This window comes from Poecilia mexicana, unplaced genomic scaffold (assembly GCF_051168715.1).
Source record: "Poecilia mexicana isolate PSO_F unplaced genomic scaffold, ASM5116871v1 scaffold_18, whole genome shotgun sequence".
In the NCBI taxonomy this organism is placed as follows: domain Eukaryota; kingdom Metazoa; phylum Chordata; class Actinopteri; order Cyprinodontiformes; family Poeciliidae; genus Poecilia; species Poecilia mexicana.
In genome coordinates this window covers 27,254,653-27,268,162 of record NW_028263387.1, presented here as the reverse complement: position 1 = coordinate 27,268,162, position 13,510 = coordinate 27,254,653, and the positions used below count along the sequence as shown (strand labels likewise).

At 38.7% G+C, this 13,510-nt stretch overlaps 1 protein-coding gene across 1 annotated transcript in view; it reads left to right on the top strand.

Moving 5' to 3' along the window:
- Positions 1–13,510, top strand: part of LOC106906657 (putative high affinity immunoglobulin gamma Fc receptor IB) — a 75,624-nt gene that overhangs the window by 5,103 nt on the left and 57,011 nt on the right. Inside the window, exon 6 of the mRNA XM_088015626.1 lies at positions 1,533–1,774. Within this exon, the coding sequence (XP_087871752.1) occupies positions 1,533–1,693 (161 nt within the window). The 3' untranslated portion in view covers positions 1,694–1,774. The remainder of the gene's footprint in view (positions 1–1,532; positions 1,775–13,510) is intronic.

The following is a 13,510-nucleotide window of genomic DNA, read 5'->3' as shown; positions in this document are numbered from 1 at the left end:
AGACTTTACTGAAACAAACTGAGATGTTCAGATTCAAACAATCAAACTATAATCACAGCTTTAACATTTGAGGTTTACAGCAGCTTAGGGAGATAAATAGTGTTGAGTGAATAAATTCAGTAGAAAAATAAAAATATATATAAAAAGATACCCTGATATCTGTCAGGACGACACAGTTATGAGTGATATTACATTTTCTACAAAATCAAACATCCTCTGAGCTAATAGTGAGTTTTATGTCATTAGGGTAATTTGTAGGTTGAAAAGAGATTTATGTGCTTCTGTTTTAAAGAAATAATGTGACATCACATCATGTCACATATAGCTGTGGGACACGTGTTAAGGTTAAAGGACATCAGGTTAAACAGTAGGAACTGAATAATAGTCGGTATATTTAAAGTTTTTGAAGGGGAAAACATAAACAGGATGGTGTTATCTTTGTACTTTCTTGTTTGTTAATTTGCTGCATTAATATAATACCCTACCAGCATACCTAGGTGGGCCCCATATGGGGGAAAGGAGGGCAGACCATATGGGTCCCATATGGGTTTGTCCGCGGGTTCCACGGTGGCCCCACATGGGTTTGCCCATGTGGGGCCCATGTAGGGCCCACCTAGGTATGCTGGCAGGGTAAACTCACAGGTTCCTCATCAGATCTGTCAGATATAAAGCTGATTATTTGGCACAAACATTTCTATCTGAACTCACCTCTACCTGGGATCTGACAGAGATTAAAGATCATCTGGTTCAGATGATCCACCGTTCAGAGAATCCTGACAACTTCTGATCCCTTCAGCTTGAGAAATGTTCCCTGATTCTGAAACTACAGCTGAAGAGCTGCTTGTAATTCCTGATCAACATCAAAACCTGAGACAGTTGATCACACATGGGGCCCAGTTCATCTCTATGAATTGAACCCAGTTCAGTGGTGACTGTGTTCATGTTTTCATGTTATCATTTCATTCTGCAGCCAATCAGAGAGCTTTGTTAATGAATTCATCTGATTGATGTCCCAATCAGATTCTCTGATCATCTTGTTGAGAATGAATAAAAGCCAAATGAAATTTAAATGCAGTGAAATCTCATTATTTTATAACAAACTTTATTTCTGATGATAATCCAGCACTGATGCAGTGTTGCATTCTGGGAACAAACACAGATTATTTCATGTAGAGATGTAAAGTAAGGTCTGGTTCTGGATTGTTTAGGTTTTAATTCTAGTTTATTTGTATCTATGTTCTGTTCTCTGGTTGGATCAGCTGTTATGTATTTCAGTCCTTTAGTTACTTTAGTTTTATTATGATTCTAGTTATTTATTAGTATTACGTTTATTTTGTAGTTCTTTGTAGAATTTAGACATTTTATTTCCAAAAGGTTCATTGATCAGATGGTATAAATTTTCATAAAGAAGCTGGATGCTTTCCTTTCCTGTCAAGTTACGTTTATGAGGTTTTTATTCAGGACGTGAGGATCCGGTCCGGTCCAGAACCCAGCGGTCCGTTGGATCCGTTTAACTTCTGTTTCTCCTGCAGATCAGATGAAGATCTCAGCTGATCCTGGACTCTCCGTCACTCTGGGATCAAATCCTCTGGACTGCAGGAACAGAAATGAGCTGCAGTCAGAGTCTGATCCTCTGCAGGATCAGATGGATCCAGGAAACCAGCATCAGGACGGAGACGGTCTCTGGTTCTGACTGACTGACGATGGAGGAACCAAGAACAGGTTCTGGTCCAATCAGCTTCATCCACCTGACGGAGCTCCTCCTCCTCTACAGGTTCGTCTCTCAGTTTGGTTCTGGTTTTATACAGATAAATGTTGGATTTCCTGTTTGGGAAGCTCATTTAAAGAAACACTTTGTGTTTTTTTAAGTTAGACAAAAAACTAAATGTGAAATTAAACCAGCAAACAAACAGAAAAGAAAAACATGAACTAGAGTTGAACTTAAGATGCTGAATGTTACAGCAGGTGATGTAATGGATACCAGAAAAATGATCTACTTTAAAGAAATAAACTTTTTCTTTTTCACGTTTTATGTCAAAATCTGGTAATATTGATACATCCTGATAAATCCACAACCAACAGAGTCAAAGCCTGTCAGCCAATCAGCTCTCTAGATACATAGCTAGCTTACATAGCTAGATAGCTAGCTATCTAGCTAGCTAGATAGCTAGCTAGCTAGCTAGATAGATAGATAGATAGATAGATAGATAGATAGATAGATAGATAGGTGAATTGTTTGTAAGATGTTTCATTTTCTGTAAATTATTTGACAAAGAATAAAGTAAAAAGCTGCGATAAACTTTGTATTCATGCAGTTATTTCTCTGAACCAGCAGGGGGCAGTAAAGGCTCCGGAGTTTAGCGCCAGAAACGTTTAACAGATTGAAATTGTTGATTTAGACTTAAGTTATTAATATGTTTAAATAGTCTTGTTTATGTAATAATGCATAATGTAACAGTAAACATGAACACCACAGACCCAGACTGTTATGTTCTGATCCAGTTATTGTTCAGTTAGTTGCTGATCCTGACTGTGACCTTTGCTCAGGGTGAGGGATCCTCATGTTCTCAGAGCTGATTGGACGATCTGATCTTTAACCTGCTGGTTGTGGATTTAGATTCTGGATTATTTTATTAGTTTTGGAAACACAATGGCTGAAAAAACCCTCAAAATATTTTCTTACATAAACACTAAATGTATATCAGTGGTTTATTAAATATTTTTATGATTAACAGTATTTAATGGTCTAAAACAGAAACTGTCCAAAACTTCATAAAATCAGCTACTTTGGGACAATTTTCAAATATTTTAATTAAAAATCAACTTAATAACTTTGATAATAAAGTGACAGTTATAAATAAATTTATGTTCATGTTGGTTTTTGATTTTAAAACAATCTGGTCTGACCAGAAATAACAGATTAAATTTCAGCTGATTTTGTGCTAAAGTTATAAATGAAAGTTTAAAGGTCAAAGGTCAGCCAGTCGTCCCTGGTTGACCTCCTGAACCAAACAGCTTCTCTTCCACTTCCATCAAATCTAACAAAACTCGTGTCAAACTTTTCTGGAATGTTTTGAAACATTTTGAAGATATTGAAGAAACTCCAGAATTTCTGCATTGAAGAAACATTTCTACATTTTAACGACGATTTAAAGGACGGTAAGTTTGTGTTTTATGATTTTAATATACAGGATTGATGTGAATGAGCTGAACATCATCTGCTCTGATTTCTGCTTTCTGAACATGTTGGTTGACCTGCTGACCTCAGATGATTCAATAATCAGCCCAGAGTTATTTTACAAGTTATTACAATAAAAACAGTGAATTTATGACTTTATTGTTCTGACTCCATGACATGAACATTATCTCTCAGACAGAAATTAAACCACACATTAATATGAAAACTGACCTGAGGATTAAGCAACAAACATGCAGCTTTAAGTGACAGCAACAGGATCAGACATGAACCAGTGAAACCAGTGAAACCAGTGAAACCAGTGAAACCAGTGAAACGTTTCTGGTTTGACTGGAGAAATGCTGCATTAATACCAGGAATATCTGAAAAGTAACAAATGAAATGATTCAGACACTTTCAGGAGGAACATTTAACACAAACGGTTTCGCTTCTGAAAAATATAAAACACATTCAGTCAGATTTAATAAGTTATAATTTACGTTCAGATTGTTTCTCAGATTAAAAGTATCTTTTGTAAATTCACTTTTCTGCATTAAAAGGTTTTTTATTGGCCTTATGTAATATTAATCTTCATTGTTTTCACTAAGCAGGAAATAAAATCACAATTAGGTAGAAATAAAAGCTCAGAAACATCAACCTGATTAATCTATTTCTGTTTGAGTTACTGAAATAAATGAACTTTTCAATAATATTATAATTTAAGGAATACGACTGAGTTTAATGTAGCAGATTCTCTCAGTGAAATGAAATAAATAAATTAAAATCTTAATCATTAACTCAGTTCAGTGACAGAAAGATGAAATAAAAACATTTTAATTCCAGATGAAACGTCTAAAAGTTACAAACTGATCCTGATGCTAAACTGCAGCCCAGTTTAATTCAGTTTCTATAATAATGAAGCTTTCAGTCCAGTTTGGACGGGTTCTGTAACGGTTCTGGTTCTGTAACGGTTCTGGTGAAGGACAAACAGCTGGTACCAGTTCATGTTTCCTCTTGGTGATTCTGGATGAAGGATCTGCTGAGGTTCTGGATCCATCATCCTGCAGGTCAGACTGGACTTTCTGCTCAGCTGGTTGGTTCTGATCCGTTAAAGGCTGCTGAGCTCCAGCTGGATCTACAGGCTGATTTGGATTTCGACTCCAACATAGAGCTTTTTTACGGATCAAATAAAGAATAATACCTAAAGCCACCAAACCAACCACCAGACCCAGACCTGATCCGTCTCCATTCCTTCCACCAGGTTCACCTGCAGAACAGAACCAGGTGTTAGTTTGATGTTCAGGTAGAAAATGACTGAAGATCATCATCTGATCTCAGACCAGCTGATTTCTAGACTCTCAACTAAAACATCTTTAGAAAACATCAAAATGAAAAGTTATGATGTGAAAACTGAGTTTGAGGAAAATCCTGGATTTCCTGTTGAAAATTAAAGCTAAACTTTCAACAAATCACCATGGTAACACAATCCTTGTATAACCTGCTGCTAGCAGCTTTTCTCTTTGTCACCCTGAGCTGCTGTTCTACACAGATTTTATATTCCTAAACTCTTATCATAGCAGAAAAATGAAGCTGGATGAGAAGTTTATGACCAACAATGTTCATTATTTGAAAATGTTTGTTTTTGTTTTTTCTTGTAAAGTTTTTTAAAAATCTAGACTGGGCGGCTATTGTCTTGTTGAAAAATCAATAGCCATTAATAAGGTTGCAGGTCATCTATTAATAAATTAGATATATAAATTTGTGATCTTTAACAAAGGATTAAATTAATTTTAAACTGACAACAACAAAGAAAATGGGTGAATGAGGATAAATTAGCGCTGAGGCTAAATAAAAACCATGAAGGTTTAAACATGTGTGAAGGAAGACTAACTGGTAAATTACATACTAGCTGAGGTGAAAGGTCGGCACACAAAATGGCTGCTTGGTGACATCATCCTTGAAAACTGGCGTCAGGTTAAACAAAGGTCAACGCATGCAGCTAAAGGTCACTGCTGCCGTTAGCGTTAGCAGCCAGGGTCAGCAGCCTTGTGAGTCTTTTGGTGAAAAGTTTTCACATGTTCAGGAATTAAAGAGTTGATGTTTCTGTTTTATGAGACTGTTGATGAAACCAGCTGCACCTGCTGGAGCGCCACCTTCTGGCAGAAAGAGGAAAGACACAGCAGTGGGTGAAACCTCATCAGAGCTGCGTCGTCTCCTGGTCCAGTAATCTGATTACTGTTAGTCTGCCTGCTCTGCTTTGGACCAGCAGAGCTGGGAGTTTGTCTGGTGAAGGAGGACTGACCACTTTTCATGGCCACCTCTCTACTTGACCTCAGTCACATGACCTCATGTCCAGGTCACCTGACCCTGATCCTGTGGATTCAGGATCCTGAAGGTTGTTGTGTTAGCTGAGGTGTGTAGCATGCATGATTAGCATGCTAACTGTGCTTCACTTTGGTTCATCAGTCAGGTTAATGTCAGGGTCTCTCTTAACTCTGAACTTATAGGGCCTTAAGGGCTGCATTTATGTATCAGGGCATCTTTCCACAGTAACCTGATGGAGTGTCAGGACATGCAGTCCTCTGGTATGTCTGACCAGGTCAGGACAGCACCAGCTGCTACTGGTTCACAGATGGTCCCAGTTTCTCCTCCAGACAGGCTGATCAGGGTAACTCCAGGACCTAGAACCGCTTCATCAGCTGATCCTGGAGGATCTAGATCTCGTCCTGCAGGGACTCAGACTGTTGGATGGTCACAGTTGGGCTCAGTTTTATGTTTCCAGATATCAAAGCAGCAGGCTTCAGGTCAAAGGTTCCTCTTTCAATGCACAAAGAAAAAGGCAGGTCTGTCACTTGACCAGCTAACTCAAGATGATCAAACTTGGTTTCTGCAGAGCTTCAGGCTTCCTGACATGCAGATAATCACCTGAAGGCAAGTTCAAGTGTCTGAGCTCATTTTAAAGCTCTGTGATGTCACAGGGAGACAGCCCTGGTTTCAGACCTGGCTGCTGTTAGAGTTTTTAACGGGGGATGAATCTACGTAGCTGAAACTAGACAACACCAGTAGCCTACAGGATATAGCTTAAGGTGCTGTATTGATATTAGCTAGTCATCTTTTAGCTAACATTAGCTAGTCATCTTTTAGCTAACATTAGCTAGTCATCTTTTAGCTAACATTAGCTAGTCATCTTTTAGCTAACATTACCTGCATCCAGCAGCTTTACTCAACTCAGTCGGTTAGTTTGGAGGGAAAAACTGTGAAAAGTTCTTTGCGTTTTGCTGGTTTGCTGTCATGATTCTAACACAAACCTACGGTGGCCGACAGGTGCAAATGCGCACCAAAAGAGAAAACATGCAAACAAAAGAAAAGACACCCCCCCGAATCAAATGCAGCAAACAAAAAAGAAAACACCCCCGAATTAGAAAACACCCCCGAATTAGAAAACACCCCCGAATTAGAAAACACCCCCGAATTAAATGCAGCAAACAAAAAAGAAAACACCCCCGAATTAGAAAACACCCCCGAATGAAATGCAGCAAACAAAAAGTGTTGAAAACGGAAGTGCTCCAGACCACTAGGGGGAGTCTAACAAAAAATAGCTGTGTCCGAATTCAGGCTCTGCATCCTTTAAAGCGGGTGTTCAGAAAAGCAGCAATGGCGACAAAATAATTTTTGCTGTATTACACTTAAAATTACACAAATTTATTTTTTACAATGTTTTTAGGCGAGAATGTAGATGTGTAGATCTGAAATATCTGCTCGGTTCATTAATAAATCACCTACTTCCAATATTGCTCCGACGTTTTCGGAGATGTCTTCTCCCGCTGCATTAACAGCCAGCTTCACTCGCAAGCTGTCAGCTGGCCGGGCGCTCCACGTAGATATTAATAAAGTATTTAATTTATTCCTGAGCAAATGGGTTTGACTGATTAAAGTTAAGCCTTCAAACATAGTTTATTTAACTGTAATGTCTTACTACCTGAGATCTGGAGAGTATTTGAAAATTAATAATATCCCTTGTATACATTAAACATTTTAGAATCAGACAGATTTTCTTTTTACTATGGAACAACCTTTATTACAAAAGGTGAAGAATAATACAGAAATAAAGAGTAAAAAACAACTGAGTCCGTTTTTTTTACTTCGTTGCTCTGTGCTTCACGTTGTCACGGTTGCTAAGCAACATAACGCCGAGATGGAGGCTAGGCAGCTAGCCGGAGGCTACAGCTTCTCTCTTCTGGTCGTCCATATTCGTGGCCTTCGAAGGACCCGTCTTCTGTAGATCGGGCCGTTTCTCACATAGACATAATAAAAGGACAGACGCCTAATGGACCGCTCTCGTCTTATCAATACATACTTATATAAGTATACAAACATAAATAAATAATCATTAATACTGAATAATATACATTAGGCTATGCATGATTATGCACGCACACACACACACACACACATATTATATATATATATATATATATATATATATATATATATATATATATATATATATATATATAATGTTTTCCAGCCTACGAGTTCTGGTTTAAGAGTGATTCAGCAGCTGAGATTGGGTCCAAAATCCGATACGAGATTCATCCGTGCTGTGCAGTGAATCTGTCTCTCCCTTCTTCCTCACGTCGTAGGAAACCTTCAAAACAAAAACGGGACATTTTCGAGTTATCCTACGTTGACTGAGTTAAATAATTAAATAATAGCCATTGTCATTTGTGTAAACTTTGCTGGTGAATGTTATGATTTTTATAATATTGTTTCATTTCTATAGTAGGCTCTTGTATCAGATAATCTAAATGTTGGAGAATGACTGAAACATTTTAAGATTTACGGAATCTCGGTTAGCTGTCAGAGCGGGGGCTGAACACCAAGCACTATAGCTAGCATTAGCTGGTATTTCGCCAGTGGACATAAATACAGTATAGTAATATTCTAATCACAAAAATACACAGTAATATGTCCATCTTACTTGCGAAAAGTCTGTCGAGCCCTCACGTCAGTAGTCCGTCGATCCGATCAACAATATTCCGCAGTGCTGAAGGCATCTTCTGCTGTTTTGGTTGAGCAAAGCAAAGTGTATTTGCGCCGGAGCAGCCAATCGTGGGGGGGGGGGTGTACTCTTTTATTATGTCTATGCTTCGAAGGATCAGTTTCTCAGGGCCCTTGAAAGGATGCAGAGCCTGAATTCGGACACAGCTATTTTTTGTTAGACTCCCCATAGTGGTCTGGAGCACTTCCGTTTTCAACACTTTTTGTTTGCTGCATTTCATTCGGGGGTGTTTTCTAATTCGGGGGTGTTTTCTTTTTTGTTTGCTGCATTTCATTCGGGGGTGTTTTCTAATTCGGGGGTGTTTTCTTTTTTGTTTGCTGCATTTCATTCGGGGGTGTTTTCTAATTCGGGGGTGTTTTCTTTTTTGTTTGCTGCATTTAATTCGGGGGTGTTTTCTAATTCGGGGGTGTTTTCTTTTTTGTTTGCTGCATTTAATTCGGGGGTGTTTTCTAATTCGGGGGTGTTTTCTTTTTTGTTTGCTGCATTTGATTCGGGGGGGTGTCTTTTCTTTTGTTTGCATGTTTTCTCTTTTGCTGCGCATTTGCACCTGTCGGCCACCGTACAAACCTACGTAGCTCCGCCCAGCAGCAGCAGGTCTCCTTCACAGGTGGAAACCCAGCGCGAGCGTCGTAGCGCTCATGTTGCGTTTAAAGGCGGCTCGGAGAAACAGGTTACAACATGTTAACAACGGATTAAACAGTTTTAACTGCTGATAAAAGTGACAGAGGACACAAATATGGGAAGTGTGGAAGCCTCTACTGTATCAAACTGACAGGAATAACAGAGAGTTGGCCGTTCTAAGGTAAAAACAACAAACAGCTTCCAGTCCAGGGGGTCATGGCTGACGCTGTGGGTGGGCAATGTCCCCCAGTGTCCCCCAATGTCCCCCAGTGTCCTCCAGTGTCCCCCAATGTCCTCCAGTGTCCCCCAATGTCCTCCAGTGTCCCCCAATGTCCCCCAGTGTCCTCCAGTGTCCCCCAGTGCCGCTGGGCCTGCAGGGATCCATCCTTACTAGAATCTCCCTCAACCAATGATGTTCATTTTACACTGAGGTGTGAAGTGCAGTGCCTTCTGGGAATCAGAGTTTTTCACCAGTCCCTTTGTCCTCCGGTCTGTAATCTGGATCAGGACTCTGTCAATCCTTGGTTCTCTGATCGTTGGGTCCAAACACACATTATTATACCTCACTGACCTTTGCTCATTTCACAGGAATGTTATTATCCATCCTTTACAGCCACTTGTCCCTGCAGGGTTGTGGGATGACTGGAGTCAATTTCCAGCAGCCATTGGATGATAGGCAGGGCACACATCTGTTATTTTTTAACAGATCATAGCTTCTTCTTAATATGTAAAGCAGAACATATTTCAATGCAAGATGGAGTTGAGTGGATCTTTAGGTTGGCTCTTTTAATGTGGCTCACAGTGTTACTACATCCCTGGTTCTGATGATCTGGGTTTGGGTCAGGGCTTCTCGGTCCCTGTGGACTTTCAGGGTCATCACAGAAAGGTCATATGACATCACTATGACAAGTTGTTCTCCACATAAATGCTCCTAATAACAGGGAGAACTCCCCCTGGTGGACAGACTGGTGAACACCAGGTCCTCCCAGCTGAGGTTCCTCATAGATTAATGTTCAGAGATAATTAACAGAAACTATTTTGAAATGAAATGAAATTTGAAATGAAATGAAATTTTATTCGAACATGATACAAATATAAAAATAAAATAGTGCACAGTAACAAGAAGTGCATAAGAAAGAAGAGAAAATACAGATTTTTTTGTTTCAGTTAACATATCATGCTCAAAATGGGGTAGGAAGAAGTGAGAACTTATAAACTCCTACCCCCTAAACACTTGAAACTTTAGAGTCCTACTGTCATTAAAAAAATCAAAATCAAAGTGGCAGTCAGAAGTAACAGTTACTAATATTTACCTATACATTTTCCCATTTTATGCTGGTTTGTCTTTCTAAACCCTTACACCAAGTTATCTGCAATACACACCTTATTGCTTTCTATCACCCGTATGTGTATCTATTGAAAATTACCTCTTTGTACTTTCTTTTGAATTGTGTTAAACTATTGCTTTGTTTTAAATCTTCATGTAACTTGTTCCATAACTTTACACCTTTAATTGAAATACAGAAGCTTTTTCTTGTTGTTCTAAAATTGCGGATCTTGAAGTTTGAGTGACCCCTTAAGTTATACCCCCCTTCTCTTTCAGAAAACGTGCTCTGTATGTGCTCAGGTAACAACTTTTTAGATACTTTGAACATAAATTGAGCCATTTTAAATTCTACAAGCTCGTCAAATTTGAGAATTCTGGATTTTATTTTACTGATGAAAACCTCATAGAGAACAGAAACAGGACAGAAAATCAGCATTCATAACTTCTCCTTCTGTTCACTGATTGACCTGATAGAAAATCTCCTGGAAGAAATTCAAGTCAAAGGGAGAAAACCCAGACTGAGCTGTAAGCGAGAATTGAATCAGATGGAATAAAACAGGAAGACAACAGCCAGACTAAGACTAGAAATAAAATCCAGGATCTTTAATGTACGAGACAGAAAACATCAAAAAGTGGTTTCACGTACTGCAGCACTGGTTCTTTTCCAAACTCTGAGTTAATCTACTGAGAGGTTTCAGACAACCAGCCTGCTGGACTCTCAGCTGTTTCACTCTGACACGACCAAGCAGCTTTCAGCTGAAAACTTTGAGACAAATAAACATTTTTACTCACCTGGAGGAGGAAGAACATCCAGGTTGATGATGACGATGGTCTTCCTCCGGCTGTTTGTTTCTCTCTGAACGACTCGACACTCGTATGCTCCTCTGTCGTCAGTCGTCACGTTCCTCAGAACCAAAGACACGTTTCCATCCTTCATCTGTCTGTCCTGCAGATCCACTCGGTCCTTAAACATCACATGCTGGTTTTCTAGATCAGTGTTTTTCAACCACTGTTCCGCGGCACACTAGTGTGCCGTGAGTGATCGTCAGGTGTGCCGTGGAAATTATTCAATTTCACCTATGGTACCGTATTTTCCGGACTATAAGCTGCTACTTTTTTCCTAAATTTTGAACCATGCGGATTGTAGCCCGGTGCGGTTTTTCTGTGTATTTTTCTTCAACCACCAGGGGGCTCTCTAGCAGGAAGTGAATCATTAGAAGTCAAAATTGCAAATCAAAGAAGAACGCGTTGATTTTCATTTAAAACAACCACATGCTAGCAGCAGGCACGACGGAGAAATGTTTTCAAACTCATATGATGCAGCTTTTAAGTTGAGGGCTGTCGATCTGCCACTACAGGAGAGAAATAAAGCCGCTGCACTTAAGCTTTGTGTGAACGAAACCATGGTTAGTAGTGGCTAGCGGCGTAGTCATGTAATTTTCTTACCACTAGATGGCAGTAGGTACAGAGCATTTTACATTAAAACAAGAGAATTAGTGATGCATGAATGTTACAGGTAGCGGTGAGCATAGACATAAGGGTAGACGCCGCATTGGCTGCTCCGGCGCAGGAAATACGGCGGCCATCTTAGAGCGGTATAAACTCCTACTTTCCTCAATCAAAACAATAGACGATGCCTCAGCTCTGAGGGATATTATTGTTCGGATCTATGGATTATTGATGTGAGGGCTCCACAGACAGCATTTCACAAGTAAGATGGACATATTATTGTGTATATATTGTGATTATATTATATATTAGAATATTACTTTACTGTATTTATGTCCACCGGCGAGATACCAGCTAATATTAGCTACAGTGCTTGGTGTAATACGGGTTCAGCCCCGCTATGAAGACTAACTGAGATTCTGTACATCTAAAAATATTAATTATTCTCTAACATTGACTTAGATTATATGACACAAGAGCATTAGAAATGAAACAATATAACACATATTATAAAACTTATGTGTTATAACATTCACCAGCAAAGTTTACACAGGTGGTAAAGACTATTATTTATATGTAATTCTTTCACTAGTAAGATACATCCTAAATCTTCCGTTTTTGTTTTGAAAGTTTCATAAAGACACGATGTGAGGAAGAAGAGGGAGAAATCTATAAAGAGAGACGAATTCACTGCAGCACGGATGGATCTCATCAGATTTTGGACTTAATCTCAGCTGCTGAATCTCTGAAGCTAGAAGTCGGCAAAAAAAAAAAAAAAAAAAAATATATATATATATTATTCAGTATTAATTATTTATTTGTGCCATTATGAATCTTTATTTGTGTTGTATAGTTATTTAAATATGTATTGATATTACTAAATAATTTATTAAATAAATTATGAACGGCTGTGTGCTTTGTAATATGCTCTTTATACATCAATATCAGAATATTCCATTCCTATTCTATTGTTTTAGCCACTAAGCATATTTAAATACTTAAATAACTTAAATAACATACTTAAATAATACAATTGTTTATAAATGTAGCTTTGATAGATGTTTGAATATGGTTTCCAGTAACAAAAAAGCGTGTTATGATCGATTAAATGCGCTGATCCGTCACTGTGCCTGTTAAATACATAGGACCGAGTGGAGTGGTATACCGCTCCAAGATGGCCGCCCTAAATCTCGTCAGCGACAATAGGCGACAGCGGGGCATGAGGCGTCTATCCTTATATTATGTCTATGGCGGTGAGAGCATCGTATCTAGCAAGACTGCTAGATACAGTGATGAAAAGACAGTGAAGCTCAGCAGTAGTTAGAAAGAACATGGGTCCATTTCCCACAACATATCTGTGTGAAGTGAGCTTCTCAAGCCTGGATACTATAAAAACTGAAACCAGAGAGAGACTGAGAGCTGTTGAGGAAAGAGCTTTGTCTTTCTTCAATTTCTGCCAGGAAATCAGCTGTTTTCATCCAAATATGCACAGGTTTCACACTAGATGGGTAAAATAAACAGATATTGACATTTTGTACATGCAAATCTTCATATTGTAACAGTGAAATCTTTCCCAAATATTATTGCTTCTTTCAGAATAAGAATTATTTTCTGTATTCTGGCTATAAGAATGCTTGTGGATTAGTTTGTAAAACACTGAAGTTTTCTACAACTTCTTTAAATTTAAGACCACATTGTTGTGGCCCTGTTCAGGTGTATTTTTGAAATGGACATGTAACGTGCAATTTGAAATAAGAAATGTAAAATGTGATAAAAATACATTTTTGTGTTTATTTGATTCCTATAAACACATCATAGGATGTGTTTATAGGAACACATAAACACAAGAAACTGGCAGGAGTTTCTGTAAACTCCT